We start from the raw sequence: 23,379 nt of genomic DNA, 5'->3' as shown, positions 1-23,379 counted from the left end.
CATGTTTACATGTTTGTCACCAGCGACCTGCTTTGTAGGGATGAATAAGAAGCAAAGCAGCTCGTAGAGTACACGAAGGTTTTAGTGGAAAGTAAGAGAGCAAAGGCACTGTGAGCGTGTGTGCTCCAGAGCCGTTATGGCTGACGTACATTAAAAAATGAGCCTGCCATGCGCATGCAACTGTACTGAGGCTGAGGAGATGAGTGGGCGGCTTTACGATGACGCTCTGCTGCTTCCTTATCTCTCCTCTCTTTCATCGTTTGACGCAGATGAAACAGTTGCTCCTCCCTCTCTCTTACGCACTCCACTGGTGTGCCTGCATCGAAACCTCCCCTGGCTCTCCGCTTCGCTCTCGTTGTATCCGCATGGAAGCTGCGTTGCTTCTCACCTGCCTTTCTTATTCGTGTGCGCGTGTAGACATCACGGCGTTTTCAGTCGCGAGCGACCAGGACTACGTCGTGACCGGTAGCTGTCTTCAGAGACACGCAAGCGCTCAGTGCCAACAATTACACCCACACCCACACCCACACCCACACAAACAAACAAACAGAGAGAGCGACGCACATCCGTGCACGCGCGAGTCTTGCTCTGCTTCTCTCGATACCCTCCCCGCTCATCCATATCCCCACCCACGCAGAGAGAGAGAGGGAGAGAGAAAAGAGGATGGATCAGACAAAATTGTTTCAGGACTTTGCCTGCTCCGTGCGGTGCGAGAGCAGAAATACGGTCGTGTTTGTGGCGTGTCCAAAGGGCGGCCGCTACGGCGATGTGCGCAAGACTTTGGCGGGTTTGCTGCAGCGCCCGTTCAACTCAGTGCACGTGGCCCCACCGGTTGGCGACTTCGCCGTGCCCTTAGATGATGACCAGGTAGTAGAGCCGGCTGAAAACGAGGTGATTGTTCCTGCCCGCATCCTAAAGGCAACGGAGCAGGGCGGATGGGAGTTTGAGTGAACGACTCACCCGATAGGCACACATGCGAGTAGATGAGGATGCAACGAACCCCCTCCCTTTCCCCATAACGTCCCAGCCGCCAGTTGCGCGTATGGAGGCTCGCTGCAGCCGTGTCGGGGAGGGGTGATTCGGCCTTTCCTGCTAATGCTGTTCAAACTCGTTGTTAGTCACCGTATGAATTTCCCAGCGTGAGTGTGCGTGTTCATTGTTTACACAGACACAAACATGTGTTTTTCCTTCCTCTCTTTCCCTCCTTCCCCCCTTTGAGCTGCACTTGTGCAGCTACTTGATCCGTTGTCACCGTCCTGCTTTATTTTGTGTGCTGCTGGTCGAAGTTGCCTCTCTCCGCTTAATGAGTGAAGCCGAGGGGAAGTGCGACTGTCACTCCAGCCGTATTACTGTCAAGCTTGCATAGGTGGGGAAGGTGGAGGGGAGGAACAGAACTCGACGGCACCTGCCGATGCCGTTCGTGCATCTTTTGTGTGTATGTGTGTGTGTGTGCTTGCAGCGCGGTATGCGTGCGAGTCATTCTATTTTCGTGTGCACCTACGGTAGGGCTGCCCTTGCCGGCGGAAGGGCATGTGTCTGTAGCCGTGCAATCCTCTGCCCCATTCCTTACACGCAACGAAGAGTATTTTCTTGGGGACCTGCAACATAGCCACTCTCGCCGCCGTTTCACAAACTCGCTACGCTTCAATGATGCTCACCTGCAGAGGTCATGCACAGCTGCTACTTGGAGAGAGGTGGCCCTCTGATACCTTTCCATTACCGTTCTAATGTGTCTCTCTCTCTCTCTTTCTCTGTGTCTGCATGGGCCTCGTACCTTACCTCCTGTCGTTCCCCCACCTCTTTTCCCTCCGCCATTCGTTCTCACTCACGTTGCTGCACACCCCCACGTTCACTTGTCCCTTCCCTTTCCCTCTTTCTCTGATGTTGTGATTCTATACTGTTCTCTCGCACGACCACCGCACCTGCCCACGTGCACATCCTTAGCGTGCAACGCGTGACTTTCTGTGCGCCACCGCCCACGCACACAAACGTTTGTGTGCGTGTATTGGCATTACCCCCGGCAAGCCACACCCACACACATCCTCGACCACTTCATCCTCCTTTTTTTGTATTTTAGCTCCTGCTGCAAAGCCATCAGTTGCCTCTTTCTCGCGTGTGTGTGTGTGTGTGTGCGTATGGAGAGCAGGCGTGCTTCCCGAGCTCGCACACCTCCCCCATTTCCTAGCGACCGGTGTAGCCGCTCACTCTCTCCCCCTTTCTGTTTCACGCTAGCTGCCGCTCTTGTCTCATCATGGCCTCTACAGTAAACAACAACTCCAAGTTCGTTGTACCGGCTCTCAAGCCGGAGGACGTGCCGGGAGGCGCGTGCTGCGTGGACGAAACGACATTTGCCACTTTGTTCCCGTCGTACTTAGAGAGCTACATCAAGAGCATCTGGCCTGCAGTGGAGGAGCTGCTTGAGCAGCATCAGCTCGTCGGGAGGCTCGACCTGATGGAGGGCAGCATGGCGGTGGCGACAACCCGCCGCACCTGGGACCCGTACGCGATCGTCGACGCCCGCGACTTCATCAAACTGCTCGCCCGTAACGTTCCTCTCGCTCAGGCGCAGAAGATCTTCCAGGCCGACATTACGTGCGATATCATCAACATCGGCGTCAAGGGCGGCAGCGTGCGGCGCTTTGTAAAGCGGCGCGATCGCTTGATCGGGCCCAAGGCGCAGACCCTCAAGGCACTAGAAATTTTAACTGGATGCTACGTCCTCGTGCAGGGTAAAACGGTTGCGGTGATGGGCCCCGTGAAGGGCACACAGATGGTTCGGAGCATTGTCGAAGACTGCATGAACAACATTCATCCTATCTACGGCCTGAAACAGCTGCTGATCAAGCGCGAGCTGAGCAAGCGCGAGGACATGAAGCACGAGGACTGGTCCCGTTTTATTCCAGTCTACAAGAAGACACAACCGAACAAGGAGAAGCAGAAGGCTGTGCGCAAGATGAAGAAGGAGAGGATGAAGGATTTAAAACACAAACAGGCAGGCAAGGTGAAGACCATCTTCCCACCGGCACCCCCGAAGCGTCTGGAGGATATTGCAATGGAAAGCGGCCAGGCCTTTCTCGCCCCGCGTCAGCGCCGCCCCAAAGAAGAGCTAGAGCTGCAAGGCGCTGCATCTGTATCCCCGTCGGCTTCCGCGAACACTAGGAACAAGGGCAGTAGCCGCAGCAAGACGGATGCGACGATCTCCAACAAGGTCAAGGTGTGACCAAAGTGCTTACTCTCTTCCTCGTTATCTGCCTGTGTGTTTGTGCTGATGGTGGTGGCGGTCAACGAGCTCTCCGCTGCAGCTGATGAGCTCGTGAATGTGCGTGTGCATGTGAGTGAGGTCATTACTTTGCCTCTCGCTGAAGCCTCTCCTCCTCCCTTTTTTTCCTCCCTGCCACGGCAGCTGTAAGTAAAGACTGACCCAATCACGGGCACAGACAAAACACCCCCCTCCCCCTCCCCCACCCCCACACCTACAGGAGGGAAGTAACGACGAAAGAATCGAACCCCCTTGGAGGAGGCGAAGATTTCCGTTCGCTGGTAGCAGCGTTCCTTTCTTCCTCTTATGACACCATGTTTTCCTGGTCACTGGCAGCTCATGTAACGGGGGGTCTTGCCTTTCCCTCGCTTCTTGCATCGATGAGACGATGTGCAGATGCACCTCCCCAACACTCTCGTCCCCTCTGACTCTTTTGCCTGCTGTGTTGTGCGCGTGACGTAGTATGCCGGGGTGGGACTCTGCCCTCCACCACCTGTCTTATACTTTGCTCCTCTTCCTCACTGCCTTCTCCTCTCCTCGACTTTACTGAACAAAACAAGCTTTTCCTGAAATATATTCCCTCTTCGCGCGGGCTCTATCATTTTCAGACAAGCATATCACCACCCCAGTGCCACGTCTGTTCCTCATCCACCCCTTTTCTCTGCCGACCGCTACCTCCCCTTCCCATCTTGCTCCTTTGGCTCTTCCTAGCTCCATCACCCTCTGATTCGTTCAGCGCGTGCCCTTTCTTTCATCTTGCGTGCGTTTTTCTTCCGGACTTCCCAGCCTGTGTCTCCGCGGGGCATGCTTCTTGCAACTCCCCCCCTCCCACCCCCCACCTAGCCAAACATGGACCCATAGGCTCATAGACCTCCCCCCCTCCCCCATATGTATACGCATGTATGCACCTGTGCACATTTCCGCTCTTTCTTTCTCTCTTTTTTTTTGGGGGGTGGGTGGGTGGGAGGGTTTCATCACATCCTGTGCATGTGCGATGGTGAAACAAGGGGCAGAGCATCAACCACACAGAATGAGAAAACTGAAAAGAAGAAAGCTGCCGTCCTTTTGCCTGGTATCTGTGCTACTGCTGTTTTTCTTTATCCTGTTCGTCGGCTCATGTGCGCATGTGCCTGTCTACTGGAGAGTCCCACTTCTCATCGCTGGCCTTCCTTGTTTCTCTATTTCCCTTTTCTGTGTCTCCGCTCCTCCACGGCCCTGCTTGGTGTGCTGACGAGTGCGCACAAGCGCCAAGTACGACGACAGCCGCAGACACGAAAACAACCACCACGTGTACACTTTAGCTGTGCCTCGCTTGTGCGCTTTGGCACACGTATGCACAGTGCATGCCAATTTGTTACTTGTGCGTGCGTGCCGACCGATGGGACCCCCAAATAGAGGCGACAGGCACGCATGCACAGAGCGGGCGAGCGGATGCGTATGGCGTATGCGTCGTTTCCCTTCTTTACGCTATCGCCGACTTGGACTCTTCGATGGACCCAATATGCCCTCTTCTTCCCCCTCCTCTACGGCTGCCCTCACGCCCTACTGGCGTGTCGTGTCTGTGCGCCTGCAGTCGAGTGAAGCGACGCGTCGAGAAACAAAAAGCCTCATCCCTTCCTCACTCTGGCGCTGCAGTCGATTCCCCACCCATAAACAAGAAAAGGAGAACACGAGTAACATAGAGATGATGACGACAGCTGCCTCGTCAAGTTCGGCGGTGGTCATTGAGAAAAAGAATCTCATCATGTACGTCGGTAACCGCGTGAGGGTGACACTGGATGACTCGAGTGTCTTGAGCGGCCGCCTCGTTTCGTTGAGCAACTGCGGCAATCTCATCCTGACAGATGTGGAGCGTCAGCGTCTTCTCAAACGTCGCCGCAATCGTGACGGGGTGCATGAGACTAGCCGTGAGTGCTACGCCGCAGTTCTCTTTGTGCGCGGCAGCGCTGTGGTCTCAGTTGGTTACGATAGTGGTATTACTACGGATAAATCGGTGATTGATCACATCGGGGGACGGGACGCGACTAGCTCGCGCATGGTGCAGCTCGCCAACGCCACCCCGTCGGCGCGGTGAGAGAAATGGGGGACAAAGAGCTGTGGTATCCAACGGTGCCGACCCACCTTCGCTCGGAGAGGGGCTTCTGTTTTTTTTTTCTTCGGTGATGGCGGTGATGGAGGGCGGTACCAAAGTTGAGCAAACAAACAACACAAAGTGCTGCTCTGTGTCTGTACAGACGGCGGCTGTGATGAGCAGCCGCGCACTGATGCACAAAGTGAGTGAGACATCGATAGGGCAAGTGACCGACGAGAAACTTAGCACCCCCTTGCTCCTTTGTGGTGCCCCACAGGCACCTTGGCCAACTTCTTCTTTCTGTGCCACCTTCCTCTGCACATAATGAGCGCCAACGCAGGCGGCTGATTGGGTCGCTGGACAAGTGGGGCTCTGCAGGCTTGCTGATACCTTCCCTACACCCCGGTTTCTTCTCTTTGTATGCTTTACGCTGCAGGCACTCGCTTCTGTCCGCCCCATCCGACTACTTTCCCTGTGGTGTCTTTTGCTCCCACTTTCGTCATCTACGGTGCGTTCGCCTGTGTGTGTGCGTGCGCGCGCGCGCCTACACGTACACTATGGCTGTGTGTATATATAAATCAGCGTCTCTTTTTTCTTTTTTGCCCAATCACCCGCAAGCCCACCCACACACACAGTGCCGCAAAACACCAAAGAGTGTGTGTCTTACCTGTACGCATGGTCCCACAGCCACACTCTCCTCTCTTCTCCCCGAGTTCCTCTACAGCTTGTTGGGACAGAAAAGAGGTGGGCCCCTGATTGTCAGAACACCCCCCCTCTTCCCCCGCGCGCCTTCATCCAGCCTCCCTCCCTTGACCGCATACACGCACACGTGCGCCAAGAGGAGAGAGAGGAGAGGTATCTTGTCTTCGTACGCCTGATCAAAGCCGCATCCTTCACGAAGGACTGAAATAGCATTGGCACCCCCTGTGTTTACTTTTACGTTTGTGTGTAAGCGTACTTTCTCTGCTGCCTACGTGAAGCGTTGCCACATTGTGTGGTGTGCGATCCCCATCACCGGTGCGACCATCTGTCTCTCTTTCACTCCTTTGCTTTCTCAGCTGCCTCCTATGTGTGACGAGCGAGCGGTGAGCGCTCTCTTCTCTATTCCCCCTGTTTCTCTCCAGAGCCCATTCGCTTAATTCACCGCTGTCATCACCCGTAGAGCACTTCCATATCAATCGTGTTCCCTGTGGTGGCTCTCTTGCTCAGTCTTGCGCATTCTTTTTTCAAGCAAACTGTGCCTGTGAGGAGGAGGAGGAGGGGTGTGTGCGGTCTGTCAAGTGCTGCCCTCAGCCGTGCTATTGGTAGCACGCTTGTGTGGGTGTGGGTGTGTCTTTGCGTGTGTCCGCCTTTTCTTTTGTCTCTTGACGGTGATCACCTCCGCATTGGGATGCGCGCGAGCACGTTGTCCTTGGCTGGCGCCACCACCTCCCACCTCACCATCTCCCACTACAACCCGTGCCTGTCACCGGAGGGCGCCGTCGCGCGCTACACTGATCAGATCCAGCGAGGGACTGAGACGCATCTCACTCGACTACTGCGAGCCAAGGCCTATGTTCAGCTACACAACTACGCGTCTGCTTGCGCGGACCTGGAAAGCTGGATTCAGAAAACTGGTTACACCCCACCCGACACTAGTGGAGATGTGGCAGCTGACAGCCTCACAGAGGCTCTCTTCTACCGCGGTGTCTGCCGCGCTCGCCTATCACAAGTAAAGGATGCCGTAGGTGATTTTACGGAGGTGCTGCAGCGTGAGCCGGAACATCGGCGGGCCCAGTACGAACGGGCCGCGTGCCACGCGCGTCTCGACGATTATGTTAACGCCATTGCTGATTACGAAGCGGCCCTTCAGATGGATGAGGTGGGAGGGAAAAAGGAGAAACTTCACCGGTACCGAGAGTGTCGTCGCTGCTCGGAACAGCAACAACCAGGTCAGACGCGATCGGAGTCGTTGCGGCCTAGGCTTGTTCCTCTCCCGCTTGGCAGCTTTGCCATTCGGTCACCCTCCCCTGTCATCTCGCCGCTGCTGCAGCAGGTGTCGACACTGGGATCAGAAAGCGCGCAGCTCGTTAACGGGCTCCTCGCGCTGGAGCAGACAACCCCGCGTTCGCCCGTCTCCTCACGCGGCTCCGCGGCGAGCAGTGGTCGGCGTGTGTCCGTGGAAGAGGCCTCCAATAGCGCTGTGGCGACGGTGTCCTTGTTGAAGTACACGACGCCTGCTGCAGCCACCGGTTTGACTTCCCTCTCAGAGGCTCTCGGACGCCGCTACTCGCAGGGTCACTCACACCACAAGCACTACTACTTGGAAGGCGACTCTTCCAGCACCGAATCATCGCCGGACGATAGCGTCATGAACGTGGACAAAGCAGTCAAGGTGGTGAACACCGCTCGAAAGCACGAGATCGGCGCTTCCTACGGCCCCCACTGCGAGGACTCTGAAAGCGGGCAGGACACACTCACCGCGATGGACCCGACGTGCATCTTGAGCTCCAACAGTACTGAGTACGATGAGCGGCTGCCCGACGACGAGGTGGGAGCGGAGACTTGGCAGCGGCACCCGCAGCGTGAGGCCAGCCACACGGCTGCCTCCACCGCGACAGCTGGACCGCCTCTTCTCGATGAGCATTACTTTTACCAACGCGGGTTGCAGCACCGCCAGAGCGGCGAGCTCGAGGCAGCCGTCGCCATGTACACGAAGGCGCTGGAGATTTCGCCGACGCACTTTAAGGCGCTCTTCAACCGAGCCTTCTGCGAGGATAAGCTCAAGAACTACGCGCGTGCCATCGATGACTACACTGCCGCCTTGGAGCTTGACCCTCGGAACCCCTTTACGTACTACAACCTCGGCATTAGCTACGATCACACGGGCCGTCACGCCTGCGCGGTGCAGGCCTTCACCCGCGCCATTGAGCTCGACGACCACCACCCCGACTTCTTCCATAACCGAGGGTTTATGCAGCGAAAAGAAGGGGCCTACGCAGCCGCCATCGCCGACTACACCGCCGCCATTTTTTTGGACCCGAACCACTTCAAGTCGCACTACAACAGGGCCTATTGCTTCGCTAAGCTTGGCTACTACGATGAGGCGGTGGCAGACTACACAGCTGCGCTGAAGATCGACAGCGACAACTCGAATGTGTACCACAACCGCGGTGCAGCGCTGGCGAAGCTGGGAAAGTTGAGGGCGGCCGTCGAGGACTTTAACCGTGCTCTGAAGCGCGATCCCAAGTTGGCCTTCTCGCTCAACGCTCGTGGCCTCGTGTACGATCAGCTGCAGCAGTACGACAGGGCCGTGGCGGATTTCACCGAGGCGATCCGGCTCGACAAGCGCAATCCTACCTGGCTGCACAATCGTGGACACACCTACCGCAACATGGGTGAGCTGGAGTTGGCGATTGCGGACTACAGCGCCGCCATCAAGATGGCTCCCCATGGTCACACAACATACAGCAGCCGTGCCTATGCCCTTCGAAAGCTGGGTCGGTATGAGGCGGCTATCGAAGACTACACGAAGGCGCTGCACGAGCAGCCAGACGTGAGGACAAAGGTGCTCAACAGCCGCGCCTACTGCTTTGCACGCTTGAACCTCTTTGAATATGCGATCCGAGACTACAGCGAGGTTCTTGCCACCGACCCGGTCGATGCCCATGCGTTGTACAACCGTGGCATCAGCTTTGAAATGTGTGGCAAGTACAACGCCGCCATCGATGACTTCACGCGGGCAATTCGCCGAGCTCCAGAAGCACCATCCACAGCGAACGCGTACTACAGTCGCGGCACATCACGGCTGCAGCTGCACCAAGTGCCACAGGCTGTCGGGGACCTCAAACAGGCTCTCAGATTGGATCTGATGGCGTGCGGGCTGCATGGTGAAGCCCTCCACTCGTTTCAGGCTGAGCATCCGGCGTGGTGCCTCTTGCAAGACCTCGGCACACTCTAGCGTGCACCTAAAAGAGATGATGGAAGCAGAGGAGTTGAAGTAAACTAGAGTAGATACCACACACACACATACATACATACATACACAACAGCAGCAATAATGGGGAAACCAGCAGGCGGTTTTTGAGCCCGCTCTCTCCTTCGCAACTTCGTGTGCCCAGCGACCGAGGAACACGTTGCTCGTCAGAGTGCAGAAAGCGAGAAAAAAACGCTCGAACTTCCACGTATGAGCGCAGGTTTGGGTGTGTGAGAATGACATGACGCCCTCTGATGTGCGCTGGTGGCAGTCGCCGGGGTGGGGGCGGGGATACGGAGGCGATGCGGACCTGCCGGTGTCACGCCAAATGCCCCTTGTCAAGCCTAGTCAAGGAATTGCACATGTGCGGGATCCTTTTTTGCATGTACTCTTCCTCTCGCCCACTTTCATTTTCTTCCCTGCGATTCTTTCCTTTTCCTGCTTCTGACGCCAGGACGTAGCACATCAGATGACGAGCCTCTCTCCTCCTCCGAATGCCGGCGCGATGCCGCTTCACTCGTCCTCCAGCGCTGTCGAGGACTTTAGACCGAACGATCGTCTCTTGCTCTCTTTCATTGCCCTGAGCGCGGCCCAGAGCACTATAGCCCGTTCCGCCGAGGTTGTATTGGATGCGGTACTGATGCTTCCTACGACGCTGTCGTCGTCGTCGTCATCGGAGTCTGTGGCTCCATCGGTCCACGGCGGCAATACCGCCGACCGCTTAAGCGACCTTTACCCTGAAGTGCGCGTGTTGCTTCATCTGCACTACGTGCGGTGTGCGCTCCGCGATCTACAGGAGTGTCCGACCCACGCACGCCACACTTTCTTCTCCATCATTCAAGAGCACCTTACTGCCCTAGCACTGGTGCTGCCGGAGCCGCTCTTCACCGCCATCGCGACAGTGCTTCAGCGCTTCCTGGCCATGAACACCGATGAGGCCCTCGCCAAGGACCGCCTTCATGTCCTGGAGGTACAGCTGATGCACATTGTGGAGGTAACGCAGGCAGAACTGCTGCGTGCCACCAAGCACCTAAGTGTGCGAGCAGGGGTCGTGACGCTTCGCTTTCATCATGACATCCCCTACCTGTGAGCGAGTGGACTCCCATGCATTCTGTCCGGCGCAGGCGCTCGCGCAGGAAGAAGAAAAGGCCCATGAACGTCGTCAAGGTCCCCAGCGGCTGGTGTGGTGGGGAGGTCAGGAAGGCTTGTTTGAAGGAGAGAGGGTTTTCTTTGTTTTTTTTTTTTTATTGGACGTACTGCTTCGTGACTCTGTTTCCCTCTGAGTGCGATTTTCTGTGGCAAAGCGTCGTGCGGGACGGAGGCGCGATGGTGGTGGTGTGCGATGCCCACATCCAGCACCACGGATAGATAAGCGGGAACAAACAAGAAAAGAAACCCTGACGAGCGACCTCTGAAGCAAACTAGAGCGGCCAATAAGCGATCATCACTTCCTGTGCACAGTGGTGGCGGTATCAGAGGGGTCTGCATCTCTCCTCCTCCTCCTTTGTCATTTGCGAACGGAGGGGCGGGTAAGGGGGGGGAGGGAAGGGAACGGGTGAGACAAAAAAAAACGAGAGAGAAAGAGCGAGGAATGGGAGTGAACAAAGTGTGCAGGACCTGCGCCTCATGCCTCTCTGTCCTCTTCTCCTCTCGTCCCCCCCCCCCCCCCCCCATTCACCTGCCACTGATTACGCCGTGGCTGCATCTCGTGCATTTGCCTTCTTATCCGATCCCTCTTCACTTCCGGATTTTCGCTCTCTACCCCGTCTTTATTATGCGCGTTTGTTGTTGCGTGACCGCCTTTGGGGCTGATGGCTGGTTGAGGGGGGGGTGCCTTTGGTCTGCTACTCGCTATGCACTCGTTGGTGTGTGCGCGTGCGTGGCCACCGTGTTTGCGCGTTTCATCTTGTCGCGCAAATCATTCTATCTATACCCCCCAACACACCCACAGCTTTGCTTCGAAGTCGAACATCGGCCTCATAGAGACCACCTGCGGACACCTCGCTTTTCCTCAACGTACCACCCCCCTCTTCTCTCTCTACTCGCTGTACACCAAGACACACACCCACGCCCACACGCACATGCTACAACCATGGCTGTGCCATGCGATTATGTTTTTTCCACGCTACTGGTGATCCTCACGGGGCTGTTGTTTATCGACCTGGTGCCCCTTCAGGAGACGATGCGGTGCTCAGGCGACTACGCGAATGCGACACAATGCCCAGAGGTTTACTATTCCTCCTCCTATCAACTGGCGCGCGAGCGGTTCCTCGCCGCCGCTAAGACTGCCCACGCGGAGATCGAGCATCACCTCATCACGAAGAGGGGAAACGTGGAGTACTACATGGACACCGCCTTTTTCCCCGGTAAGCGAAAGGCCAAGCTCCTGGTGCACACCAGCGGCACCCACGGCGTTGAGGGCTACACTGGCAGCGCTATCCAAGTGAAGCTACTGCAGGCGTGGAACAAGACTTCTCTCTCCGGCCCATCCGTCCTCTTTGTGCATGCGGTGAATCCGCACGGCATGGCCCACTTTCGCCGTTTTAACGAGGAGAACGTCGATCTCAATCGCAACTATCTTTCCACTGAGGAGTGGGCTGCGGTGAAGACGCGGGTCGCGAATGCGACAGGCTATGAAGACTTCCGAACGCTATTCGTGCCAAGCGCGCCACCCCGCTTCATTGACCGCTACGTGTTCCTCTACACTGCTGCCAAGACGCTGATGCGCCACAGATTTATCAAGGTGAAGCGAGCCTTTGTTACCGGGCAGTACCACGATCCTGTCGGCATCAACTACGGTGGCGAAAAGGAACAGAAAAGTATCTCAGTGTTGCGCAAGGTGCTCAAGAAGCACGCGGCCGCCACCGGTGCGACTGAAGCAATCTACATCGATGTGCATACAGGGCTCGGTCCCACCGGGGTGGATACGATGATCGTGAAGGACGGCCGCGACTATGAAAAATGCAGCACAGTATTCCCTGGAGTGCGCATCGGCAACAGCCAGACCGCCACAAGTGGTCCCAGTTCCGGGTACGACCTCGCCGCTGGCATTATCCATCCTGTGGCAGAGCTGGGACCCAACACCCTCGCTGTCATGGAGGAGTTTGGGACAGTTAATCCGCTCTACGTGGCACGTGCCATGGTGCTTGAAAACGCGGCGTATCAGTTGTGCCGTGGAAGCTACACTCACACAGTGATGCAGTCATGGATGCGCGACGCCTTCTATCCGCAAGAGATTAGCTTCAAGCACGCCACGTTGAAACGCGGGTCTTCAGCGTTTTGGAGCGCATGGACGTATCTTGCGGAGAACCAACGATAGGGGTGCCTCAACACCTCCCTCCTTCGCTTCTTCAGGTTCGCCAAGCTTGTGCATTCAGACTGCCTAAGCTTTATCGTAACCGATGTACTTCAGGGAACGATTTCTTGTTTTTTTTTCTTTCGTTTTAACCGGCGAAGCTTTTGTGCGTTACGTCTTCTCGTTTCATTTTGGCGGGCGCATGCCAGCAAACATTGGGCTTCACTGTCGCTACGTGTGCGACTGTGCATTGGTGAGGTTGAGGGTCCGTGCGGGGAAGTCTGCCGGCACCATGCAACGACGTGTTCACAATTTAATTTCTTTGTCATCCCGACAAACATCGAGCATACACACACACACACACATACCTCACGCTTACTCCTAAGCCGAGGACAAGAAGTGCCATCAACCGCACATTCCCCCCCCCCCGCACAGGGTGCATCCTATCAATCACAACTGGCAGAGGCATCGAGGCGCTTGCAACTAAGACAAGTCGGGATTTGCGAAGCCCATGGAAACTCCCACAATGTTACTTTCATCAGAGTCACGAGTTTATTGCCCCCGCACCGCACCGCCATGCCAGAAGAAAAAAAAGGAGTGCAAACACCTGAGCATTCCGTACTTGCAAGCCATATGAGCAGTCGCTTTCTCTTGTCGCCTCATATGAGGCGCACACCCGTTCATTGACCACCCCGATTCTACTACCATTCCCCCCTTTCTTCACCTTCTTCCCACCACGACGCCGCTTATGCCAGTATCTCACACAAGTCATCTCTCTCAACGCAACCACACTAACATATCCACCCCCTTCTCCCAAACAGCTACCACGATACAATGGCTCCCATCAAGGTCGGTATCAACGGCTTCGGTCGCATTGGTCGCATGGTGTTCCAGGCGATCTGCGACCAGGACCTTATTGGTAAAGAGATCGAAGTCGTCGCCGTGGTTGACATGAGCACGAATGCCGACTACTTCGCGTACCAGATGAAGCACGATACGGTGCACGGCCGCCCAAAGTATACGGTTGAGTCTGTGAAGAGCAGCCCATCCGTGAAGACGCCGGACGTGCTTGTGGTGAATGGCTACCACATCAAGTGCGTGAAGGCGCAGCGCAACCCCGCGGACCTGCCGTGGGGCAAGCTCGGCGTCGACTATGTGATTGAGTCGACCGGCCTGTTCACAGAAAAGTTGAAGGCTGAGGGCCATCTCAAGGGCGGCGCGAAGAAGGTCGTGATCAGCGCGCCGGCGTCCGGTGGTGTCAAGACGATCGTGATGGGCGTGAACCAGCACGAGTACTCGCCGACGTCGCATCATGTGGTGTCGAATGCGTCGTGCACGACTAACTGCTTGGCCCCCATCGTGCACGTGCTGACAAAGGAGGGTTTTGGTATTGAGACTGGCCTGATGACCACTATCCATTCCTACACGGCGGCGCAGAAGACGGTGGATGGCGTGTCAATGAAGGACTGGCGCGGTGGCCGCGCGGCGGCTGTAAACATAATCCCCAGCACCACTGGGGCCGCCAAGGCCGTGGGCATGGTGATTCCGTCTACCAAGGGAAAGCTGACCGGCATGTCCTTCCGTGTGCCGACGCCAGACGTGTCTGTCGTGGACCTGACATTTCGCTCGACGCGCGACACATCGATCAAGGAGATCGACACTGCCATCAAGAATGCCTCGCAGAGGTACATGAAGGGCATCCTCGGCTTTACCGAGGACGAGCTTGTGAGCACCGACTTCATCAACGACAACCGAAGCTCCATTTACGACTCCAAGGCGACGCTGCAGAACAACTTGCCTGGTGAGAAGCGCTTCTTCAAGATCGTGTCGTGGTACGACAACGAATGGGGCTACTCGCACCGTGTGGTGGATTTGCTGCGCTACATGGCCTCCAAGGATGCTGCGAACTCCAAGATGTAGGGTATTCTTGCTTAGCTACTATAGCGGTTCTTCTACCGACCTTCTTTGAGTTTTCTGTGAACTCTCTTTGTGGCAGACGTACGCAGGTCTGTCCTTCATCTTGTGAGTGCTTTGCAAGTGGTCTGCCGCCGATGTTGTGAGGATCGTCGCGGAGACTCTCAGTTTGAGCGGTGAAAGCTGCTCAGCACATTTTTACGTGTTTGTTCAAATTTTTTTTCACGTCGAAGGTATGGTTGATTTTGTCTTTTTTTGGGTGGGGGTGGCGCGTGTCTTTCAGCTCGCCTCCATCACTCACTCCACCGATTACCGTTATTCTTGGTCGCGGGTCTCTGTACGTGGGTGGCTGACTTTTTTTCTCGTTTGATGGTTGAGCTCTGTTGTGGGGACTTCCAACTCCCTCGCATGTGCGTTGATTTCTTCTTTGCTTGTTTTCCGATGGGCAGGCGGAAAGAGAGGAGCGCCACACGGAGTGCCATTGATTTTGGCCGGAGGTGGCCGCGTTTCTTTTTTTTGTTTGTTTATGTTCGATGATGTTTGCTCGCTGTGCTCTCGTAGTCGTTTCTTTTCCCTTTTGCAGATTTCTTGTTGTTTTTCACCGCCCACCCCTCACTCCTCCATCCCTTCATTAGGTTCTTCTATGTTCGACATTTTGTGCAGGTTGGTGAAGGTGTCTGATGCGTGTGTGTATGTGTGTATGTTATAGTTACACCCAAGCCTCTCTCTACACGCCTCTATGCACATTTACCCCACACGTACGCCAAACATCCTCCTTCGCCTCTCGCCCTCTTTGTTCTCGTTTTCTTGTGTTTCCGTTATGATGACCTCCTGTTTCTGTGCGAGCAGAGTTACTCAGGCGTGTATGCGCATAGGTGCGCAGGGGGGAGGTTCTGCAGAGGAGGAAGGGAGGACAGAGAGTAACCAGCTTGCTGTGGTCCTTGCTTCACTGTAGTTCTCTTGCTCTGCTGCTCTACTCCTATCAGGCACGTCTGCAACGACGCCTCCACCGGAATGGAGTGAGTAAAAGAAACCGTGGTGAGGAGCGAAGTGTGTGCAGGTACATACACACAAAGAGAGAGGTTTTGAGGGAGAGGGTGTAGAAACGAGGACCAGCGAACATGAAGAGGGAGGTAGAGGAGTTGTTCACGTGGGGGTGTGGCGGACTTGGCCATCACAGAGGTTTGCCTATATCGAAGAGGACTGCTGCTTGTGGACTCGCTATCGTCCCTCCACCCCCCTCCCACGCTACGACCTCTTCTTTGCATCACCGTCTTTTCACCTTTTGTCGCAGTCACGCTGTACGCGCATTTGCTTCCCTCACGAGATCGTATTACGTCCCCTCAGCCGCAGCGTCCTCCCCCAAAACCCCCTCTTCAACCTCGGTGTGCTTGTGTGTGTGTGTGTGTGCTTGTGTGCCTTCTCTCCTTCTATTGTGCTTTTTTTTTTTACTCCTTTCCCCGCCTCTACTACCGATGCTTCTCTTTCCCACCTCTCACTTCTTCTCGTCTGCCTTAGCGGATCATCTCCTACGTGTTCGCACGTTGTCTTTCACACTTTTTTTTTTCTGTATTGCGTGGGAACCCGGAAAAAAAGAGGGGAACGGTAAAAGGCGCATTGATCAGCAATAACACAAATACATGTGCTATTCGCTTGTTTTCACCCCCTTTTCACTTGCTTCCCACCGCCGTCTCCCCCTCTTCCTGTGCTCTTCATGGGTGCAGATGTTTATGCCTCTATGTTGGCCCTGGATGTGCGGGCCTGTGCGTCTCAGTGATGAACGGATTCCCCCTCCCTCAGCCCCCCTCTTGCTGAAGCAATGCACATTACTGTAACAGAGAAAAATGATGGAAAAACGCATTACGCAAATCGATTGTGTGTGTCTGTGTGTGTGTAGGCGCGCAAGTCACGTTCGGAAAAACTCCCAGTATCACACAAGGATCGTTGCATGTGAAAAACGTCGTGGCTGAGTGTAAAGAAGAGAGGTGCGCGGAGCTGGACTACGCACATGTCTCTTGTGCCAGTCACTATGGATGCCTCTGCGCCGACTGATCTCTTTCCTCGTGCAGAGCAGAAAAAAAAAGGGCGCCGCCCCCCCCATTCAATTCTATGCGCATGTGGGCGTAGCTGTATTGCTGTTTGTTGTGCATGCCGGTGTACTTGTGGGCAATGCGCACGCGTACAAACACGATATGTGCGCGTACGTGTGAGCGCATGCGTCCACTCCGCTTGTGCTGCTTTGTACGATGCCACATGCGCCTGCAGCGTGTTTCTCTTTGTCCATCTCTCCATTATTTTCCTTCTCGTTTCTCTCGTTCCCACACTCACATACGCGCGCACGCCAACCTCTGCCCCGCACCCACTTCTTCGCCAGAACGGGGAAGTGCTCGCCCCACACACTCATCCACAGAGGCGAGTAGCTAACAAGAGCCAAACCGAAAAATAAAACGAAAAGAAAAGACTGGGTAGGAGGACGCAGCGCACCACGGAGCTGCTCGCCACTTACACGCGCATCGCCGACAGTTCCTCTGCTCTTTTCTCTCTCTCTCTGCCTTTGTTGAGTCAACTGTAGAACTCCTTTTCCTTTCTCCCTTTCTCTTGTTCTCGGTTTCTCTCATCGATACATTTTCAGCACTTTGGCGTGCTTCCTTTCCCTCTTCTCTTTTTCTTGCTTGCCTCAGTTATCGCTAGTGAAGAACTGACTGCCCCGTCATCCATCGACGAGTCTTTCCCATTACGCTCCCCCCTGTGTGTAGCCTTTGCGCTTTTCCTCGCTCCTTTTTATTCGCAACTTCGATGAGTGGCACTCAACAAAAGCAAAGAATCAATGAAGAAGACGTTCCCGCTGCGGTGGACCTTTTCTGACAACCGGGGCTACTACAGCCCCCCGGTGTACATGCCGCTGGAGTACGCCAGCCGCATCACAAATCAGAAGCAGCTGGTCTTCACGCACCCTAAGGACCCTAAATATACGTGGAACACCGGCATCAACGAGTTGTCGAGTCTCCATCCCGGTATCCTTGGACCGGGGCGTAAGACGCCGCAGCTGAACTACACGAGCCGCGGTGGTATCATCTGCGAGATTCCACCAGTGCCGGTGTACCGGGCCCACATATGGTGCATGGGCCATGGCCACTTCGTTCTTCAGCACCCGCGCATCTTTATCAAGTGCCCGCGCAACAAAGTAGTCTGCTGCAAGTGGTGCCGTCTCAAGTTTATTAACATGTCGACTGACGAGGACAACGACGATGACTGGGCCGAGGAGGAGCAGAAGATTTCAACAACGCCGGAGTCTGAGGTGGATCTACGGCAGCCAATTCGTGACATGGGTGGTGTGCTGCGCAGCAGCCCGTTCCAGGACGGCAAGGAGCCGGACCCATATGTGTACCGCGCCGTCTTTGATCCGGAGCGATACCGCTGGAAGCATCCCCGCAAGGAGGACTACGAGGTGCATCCAGCATACGCCAAGCAAGACGGTGCCTGCGCGCACTCTGGCCATCATTCGTCAACGAGCGTGCCCCTGGAGTGAAGCGACCACAACAAACACCGTCGTACTAAGGGGGGGGGGGGGCACACGGAGGGCATGTGGCTGTTTCTGTGGCTTTGCTTCCCCTTTTTCGTCTTTGTCCTGTGCGTACAAGTTGCTGTCGCGCGACGCGTGAGCTTCCGCTCCCTACCTCGTTTTCTCGCCCCCCCCCCCCCCCACCGCTTCCTAGCCTAACGATCGTGGCGCACCACGGCTACTTGTGCACCAAAATGCTCAGTGTACGTGTGTCCCTCCCCCTCATCTCTTTCTTGTCGAATGACGCGCTCATTTCCTTCTTCCCTCGCTGGCTCGCTCTCTGGGTGCATGTGTGTGTGTGTATACTCTTTGTTTTATGCTCTTGCTTGTGTGTGTGGGTCTGTGTTTTCTTCCACTCCGGATCCGTGGATGTGCGATGTTGATCAGACTTTCTCTTGCTCTCTCCTTCCCTCTCCATGCTGGGGTGGGTGGTGCTTGCCACGGCATGAATACCCAGGGAAAGGAACACCGGTGATCCGAACGGCGTGGGGAATTTGGCGTGGCGGGTGGCCTTTTCCCCTCATTTTTTCGTTCGTTTCTGTGCCGCTGCCCCGTATCGTCTGCATGACAGTCACGTCTGCCATTACTCTCTTGTAGTTCTGGCGCCTCCAGGATGCCTCATCTACTCTCCCCCAAAGAGCTGCCCTCTTCCTCTTCCCCTCTCGTCTTCCACTTCGTGGGCACTGCACCCCAGTCTGCTACCCCCCGCCTGCTGTTTTTCACCGCTGTAACACACGGATAGACATGTGCACGATTTCTTCTCTTTCCGCCGAGCGCTTCGCTGCAGTCTACTTGAGCTGCCAATCAAATCAGCAGCCCAAAGTAGAACGGGAAAAGGTGTAGTAGAGTGGTACAGGGCATTGCATCACCCACCCACTCACTCAGGACGAGTAGCCGAAAAAAAGTGCGGCACTAGTCTAGTACAGCAGCGCACACACCAACACGGTAGCGCTCGATTGAGCATTCCATTTCTTCTGCTCGTCCACGCACCACTCGAAAAAGCACAACGAGAAAGAGGCGCACCGCTTTTCTCGTTGGTCTCTCTCCTTTCCTTTGTTGCTGAAGTACACCATCACTGCCACACGTGTGGGACCTGCTTACTCGCGGACGGACACAGCTTCCTCTTCTACTGAATCTGCCGTGTATATTTTGGCCTTCGTTTCATGTCTTCGCCTGTCTTCGTAAACGCATCAAGAGCATCATCGGCAGCGCGGTTCTTCGTATTGTTTCTTGTATCGTTTGTTCGCTATCGGGCGCTCTTCTGCTTCGCCTCCCCCCACTGAGAGGCTCTTTTTTACTATTCTTTTTTCGAGCTTGTTTGTGTGTATTGAGCAGAGCCATTGCATGCCAAGAAGCAGTGGTTGCCAAACTCTCTCGCACGCAGGCAATTGCGCAATCACCTGATTATTCTCGACAGAATGCCACTGCACACCATCGGCGCAATACTGCCGGGTCCTCCGAAGACGAAGGGAAAGCTGGTCGTGTTGCAGGACCTTCTCTCGCGCCTCAAGACTCCGTGACACAGTGGCTCGTAACCAAGGACAACGCCATTCTGGTGAGGACTGTTTCCCTCACATCGGACGGCAAGGTGCTTAAGTACACGCCCCCAAGTAAGTCGAAGCGCTAACTGTTGCTCTTCTGGGACCCCGACGAGGTGGGGAGCATGGACCTGGCAAGCAAGATCGCACAGACTTACTACAACGAGTTTCTTGGGCAGACCTCGCGTATGATGGTACGCGTCTACCCGAAGAGTATTCATATCGGCTCCTCCAACTACAACGTGTCCACCGCATGGTCCGCCGGGGCACAGTTGGTAGCACTTAGCTACCAGACGTGGGACGACGACATGCGCATGAACGACGGCATGTTTTCACTGAATAAGGGCTGCGGCTACGTTCTGAAGCCGAAGTACCTGCGCGACCCATCGAGTAAGGCAAAGCCAAACGCCCTGCACCACCCCAGCTGTCACTGTGCTGAGCGAAACGCAGATTCCCAAGCCTTTTTTTTTTGCAAAAGAAGGGCGACATTGCTGATCCGTGCGTGAGACTGTCGATCAACAAGCGCCACCGCACAGCGGTGAAGACAGCAGTGGTATGCAACAATGGCTTGAACCCATCCTAGATGGAGACATTCACCTTCACCTGCGAGAATAAGGAGGTGATGTTGCTAACTGTCAAGGCCATGGACGAGAACACAGCATCTACAAGCGACGCTGTGGGTGAGATGGTCACGCCAGTGCGTACTCTGCACCCCGGCTGCCGTGCTGTTTCCATGAAGCTGCGCTAGAGCGATGCATCGGCACTCAGAACGTCCGTCTTATGCAAGTTGGACATGGTAGACCAGCTGCAGCAGTCGTAGTGCGGTGGGGAAAAGGGAGCGTATGAAAAAGGAGGAGCTGCACGAGGCGCATTAGGGTGTAGTCTGTACACGCGCCTGCGTGGGTGTGTGCTCATCTATTTCAGGCAGTTTGTGGGCCCTCTTTCTCTCTCTGCGTGTGGTGCTTTTCCCCAGTGCACTTTCCACCGGTTTTTGTTTCCTCTCTCGTCCTTGGCACTTCGTTGCCCCCCCCCCTTCATCCTCGACCATCATCTTCTCGTCTCACCAACCCCACTCCCTTTCCCTCGTTAACGCACCCGCACGGGCGTACAGTTGAAGATGACCCCCTCCCCCTTCACTCTCTGCGCACTTCCCGTGCTTGCGCCTATTCGTGGGTCTTTGTTGGTGTTGTTTGCTTACGCGTCTCTCTCCGTGTGGGCCGTGCGCATCGAATGTATGTGTGTGTGTCTGGTGGTGCGTTTCCGGTTGGTTTGAGGCCTGCCTGTGTCTCCATCTCTGTACCTCTGCACGTACACGCGCCAACTACCAGCGCACAGCAGAAATGTTTCATGACTGCACACGTCTTTCTTTGGTCGTCGATTGGCCAACGACAAGGAAAGGGACCCTCAGTCGCCCCCAATGCGGGTTCCTGCGCTTCTCTTTACCTCTACTTGTCTGCCAGCACGTGCCCACACCCCCTGTTCTTCGCATTACTGCAGAAAAGAGGGGAAGGTTCCTGGAGGGCAGTCGCTGCTTGGGCTGGTGTTTTCTCGGTGTGAGACAAGCTCATCGTCTCGGTTTCTTCTCCACGGCTATCTCACTCCCTCTTTTTCCCGCCGCTCTTACCTTCTGAGCTGGTGAGACGCAGTGACGATCGTTACGTCACGCGTTGCTGCGCACAACCTTCCCTTCCACCATTCTGCTCTCTCTCTCTCCTCCCTCTCCCTCACACACACCCTTCCGCGACGCAGAACATCTGCTGACACATTCACGTACATATTTAGTGCGCTGATTCGCAGCGTCAAGTGCCTCTTTTACTATTGGCTCGACTCAACTACCTCCCACCTCCACATCCCCGCTCCGCCCCTCACTCCATCACGCGAGGCTTTCCCCTCGAATTGCTGCTGTTGTATACGCCCTGCTGCTGCTGCTGCTTTCTCTAGGTTTGCTCATCAATACTTAGACGCACGCAGCTGAGGGCTTAGCTCACGCTTACACCGATGCTGCCTCCCCGTGTCCCACGACTGCTTGCCGTCCTCTGTCTGACGGTAGCCCTCGCTCTGCTGTGCTGCGAGAAAACCCGAGCGCAATCAAGCTGTGGATCGACTCCGTTGTGTAAACCGTATGATAGGCAGGGCCCTGCATGTACGCGGAAAAGGCGGATGGATCTCCGCTTTTTTCTAGACACGGCCAGGGAGAACAACTTCACGGTGGGTGCCCAGACATACCACACCGCCACCTACGGCTTTTGCCCGGTTGTAGACCAGCTCTCCTCGTTCACGCTAACTGGGGCACCCTTTCTCACCAGCTCCTACATCACCACGGACGAAACGACCGGCGAAGTTACCGACCACCTCTCGTTGAACATGGGACCTCGGTATCTTTCCGTCTACGGCTTCGGTGCCTCGAACAGCACTACCAATCCTGAGAGAGACATCTCTACCGGCACTGTGCTGATCGCCGTGAACGGCAGCCGCACCACCGGCGTAACCAACTCCGTGGGCATCGTGACAATTCTGTCTCTGGAGATCGGCCTCCAGAACGGCTTATTCAACTATATCGACGCTGCCGTGGCGTCTGAGACGACCGCTACAGATTCGAACAAAAACTCCTTATTGTGCACCCCCAACAGCACTGCATCCTCTGACAGCATTAACTGTGTTAAGAACGCCCCCGTGCCGGCGGCGGAGCCGATGAGGCTGCCAGCCAAAGTAGGCTTCGTCCCGACGTGCAACGCCCAAGATGTATGTGTTATGGGAGATCCTAGTGTCTATAAGTGTATCGGTAACGTCCTGGGTAAGAAGAACTGCGGCGTTTATAAGAGTAACCCTACTGAAATCCGTGACGTACAGATGACGGTGCTGGTATCGTACTACGGCACAGATTCGCGGCGAAACGTGCTGACAAGTGGTGGCCAAAACCCGCTCAACTTCGCCACCTTTGTCAGAGAAAATGCATTTCAGGCCTTTGCTCACAAGGTCACTTCCTTTTTCGAAGTAAATCTCTCTGATGTTGTGGGTGTGTGATTGTGTTCCTGTATGTCTCAGCCGCTGCTGCCCTTGGTGCTACATACACTCCGAACGGGAAAAGAGAAGGTCGGCGAGGCTACGGAAAGTATGCGTCGCGGTGAAGAATACCCTCCGTCCCCGTTTACAGCGGGCTGCCCCCCTTTCCCGTACGCTGCGCCCCCCCCTCGCTCTCGTAGTTGTTTTTCTCACTTCTTCTGTTCCTCGCATTCCTCTCCACGATCTCTTTGTTGCAAACCTCCTCTTTGCCGCGTGCTTGTCTGTTTTCTGCTGTGTGAGTGTTGCTTGTTATTTTCTGTCTCCTCTGTTCAGTTTTTCAGTTTTCACGGGGCTACCCACAAGCGTACAATGAAGGCTCAACACCACTCCAGATGAGATGGTAGTGCTAGCGATGCTCTCTATCGCTACGGTTCTCCAGTTCGCATCCCTTCGCTCCGCGCTTTAATGGCAGTGCACCTTTCGTGCTGTGTGTATGTGTGTGTCTGCGCTTGTGTAAAACTCACAGCGTGAGGGAGAGTGGGTGGGATCGAGGAAACATGCTTTAGTGGAGTAAGCGGCACCATGCTGCTGTGTATTATGGCCTCCATCTCCGTCTACGTGAGTGCCTGCGGGCACACACGCCTGCGAAGGCGGTCGTATGTGTGACTCCTCGGATATTGCCTCCTGTTCCTTTCGAAGCCACGAATGCGCCCCCAGCCGCACCGCGCATCACCCCCCGTCGGTGTCTGTATGCCACTCTGTTGTACTCTAATCGCCCCTTT

The 23,379-nt window shown here is 55.4% G+C and overlaps 9 protein-coding genes and 1 pseudogene across 9 annotated transcripts; all 10 read left to right on the top strand.

Moving 5' to 3' along the window:
• Positions 1-663: 663 nt before the first annotated feature.
• LPMP_302980 (hypothetical protein) lies at positions 664-951 on the top strand (the record flags this gene model as incomplete). The annotated part of the gene is made up of 1 exon (XM_010703018.1): positions 664-951. The coding sequence occupies one exon, from the start codon at positions 664-666 to the stop codon at positions 949-951; it is 288 nt and encodes a 95-aa protein (XP_010701320.1).
• A 1,300-nt stretch (positions 952-2,251) lies between these two features.
• LPMP_302970 (hypothetical protein) lies at positions 2,252-3,220 on the top strand (the record flags this gene model as incomplete). Its single annotated transcript, XM_010703017.1, has 1 exon — positions 2,252-3,220. The coding sequence occupies one exon, from the start codon at positions 2,252-2,254 to the stop codon at positions 3,218-3,220; it is 969 nt and encodes a 322-aa protein (XP_010701319.1).
• A 1,723-nt stretch (positions 3,221-4,943) lies between these two features.
• LPMP_302960 (Lsm5p, putative) lies at positions 4,944-5,333 on the top strand (the record flags this gene model as incomplete). Its single annotated transcript, XM_010703016.1, has 1 exon — positions 4,944-5,333. One exon carries the CDS (start codon positions 4,944-4,946, stop codon positions 5,331-5,333), a length of 390 nt encoding a protein of 129 aa, XP_010701318.1.
• Positions 5,334-6,720: 1,387 nt separating this feature from the next.
• Positions 6,721-9,270, top strand: LPMP_302950 (hypothetical protein; the record flags this gene model as incomplete). Its single annotated transcript, XM_010703015.1, has 1 exon — positions 6,721-9,270. One exon carries the CDS (start codon positions 6,721-6,723, stop codon positions 9,268-9,270), a length of 2,550 nt encoding a protein of 849 aa, XP_010701317.1.
• Positions 9,271-9,754: 484 nt separating this feature from the next.
• LPMP_302940 (hypothetical protein) lies at positions 9,755-10,375 on the top strand (the record flags this gene model as incomplete). The annotated part of the gene is made up of 1 exon (XM_010703014.1): positions 9,755-10,375. One exon carries the CDS (start codon positions 9,755-9,757, stop codon positions 10,373-10,375), a length of 621 nt encoding a protein of 206 aa, XP_010701316.1.
• Positions 10,376-11,377: 1,002 nt separating this feature from the next.
• On the top strand, positions 11,378-12,604 carry LPMP_302930 (hypothetical protein; the record flags this gene model as incomplete). The annotated part of the gene is made up of 1 exon (XM_010703013.1): positions 11,378-12,604. The coding sequence occupies one exon, from the start codon at positions 11,378-11,380 to the stop codon at positions 12,602-12,604; it is 1,227 nt and encodes a 408-aa protein (XP_010701315.1).
• An 810-nt stretch (positions 12,605-13,414) lies between these two features.
• LPMP_302920 (glyceraldehyde 3-phosphate dehydrogenase, glycosomal) lies at positions 13,415-14,500 on the top strand (the record flags this gene model as incomplete). Its single annotated transcript, XM_010703012.1, has 1 exon — positions 13,415-14,500. One exon carries the CDS (start codon positions 13,415-13,417, stop codon positions 14,498-14,500), a length of 1,086 nt encoding a protein of 361 aa, XP_010701314.1.
• A 2,821-nt stretch (positions 14,501-17,321) lies between these two features.
• LPMP_302910 (hypothetical protein) lies at positions 17,322-18,023 on the top strand (the record flags this gene model as incomplete). The annotated part of the gene is made up of 1 exon (XM_010703011.1): positions 17,322-18,023. The coding sequence occupies one exon, from the start codon at positions 17,322-17,324 to the stop codon at positions 18,021-18,023; it is 702 nt and encodes a 233-aa protein (XP_010701313.1).
• A 1,443-nt stretch (positions 18,024-19,466) lies between these two features.
• Positions 19,467-20,089, top strand: LPMP_302900 (annotated as a pseudogene).
• A 1,503-nt stretch (positions 20,090-21,592) lies between these two features.
• LPMP_302890 (hypothetical protein) lies at positions 21,593-22,618 on the top strand (the record flags this gene model as incomplete). The annotated part of the gene is made up of 1 exon (XM_010703010.1): positions 21,593-22,618. One exon carries the CDS (start codon positions 21,593-21,595, stop codon positions 22,616-22,618), a length of 1,026 nt encoding a protein of 341 aa, XP_010701312.1.
• Between the last annotated feature and the right edge of the window lie 761 nt (positions 22,619-23,379).

Source organism: Leishmania panamensis (genome assembly GCF_000755165.1).
Source record: "Leishmania panamensis strain MHOM/PA/94/PSC-1 chromosome 30 sequence".
NCBI lineage: Eukaryota > Euglenozoa > Kinetoplastea > Trypanosomatida > Trypanosomatidae > Leishmania > Leishmania panamensis.
Note: the sequence above shows the minus strand (reverse complement) of the source record. Positions and strands in the feature narration are given on the sequence as shown.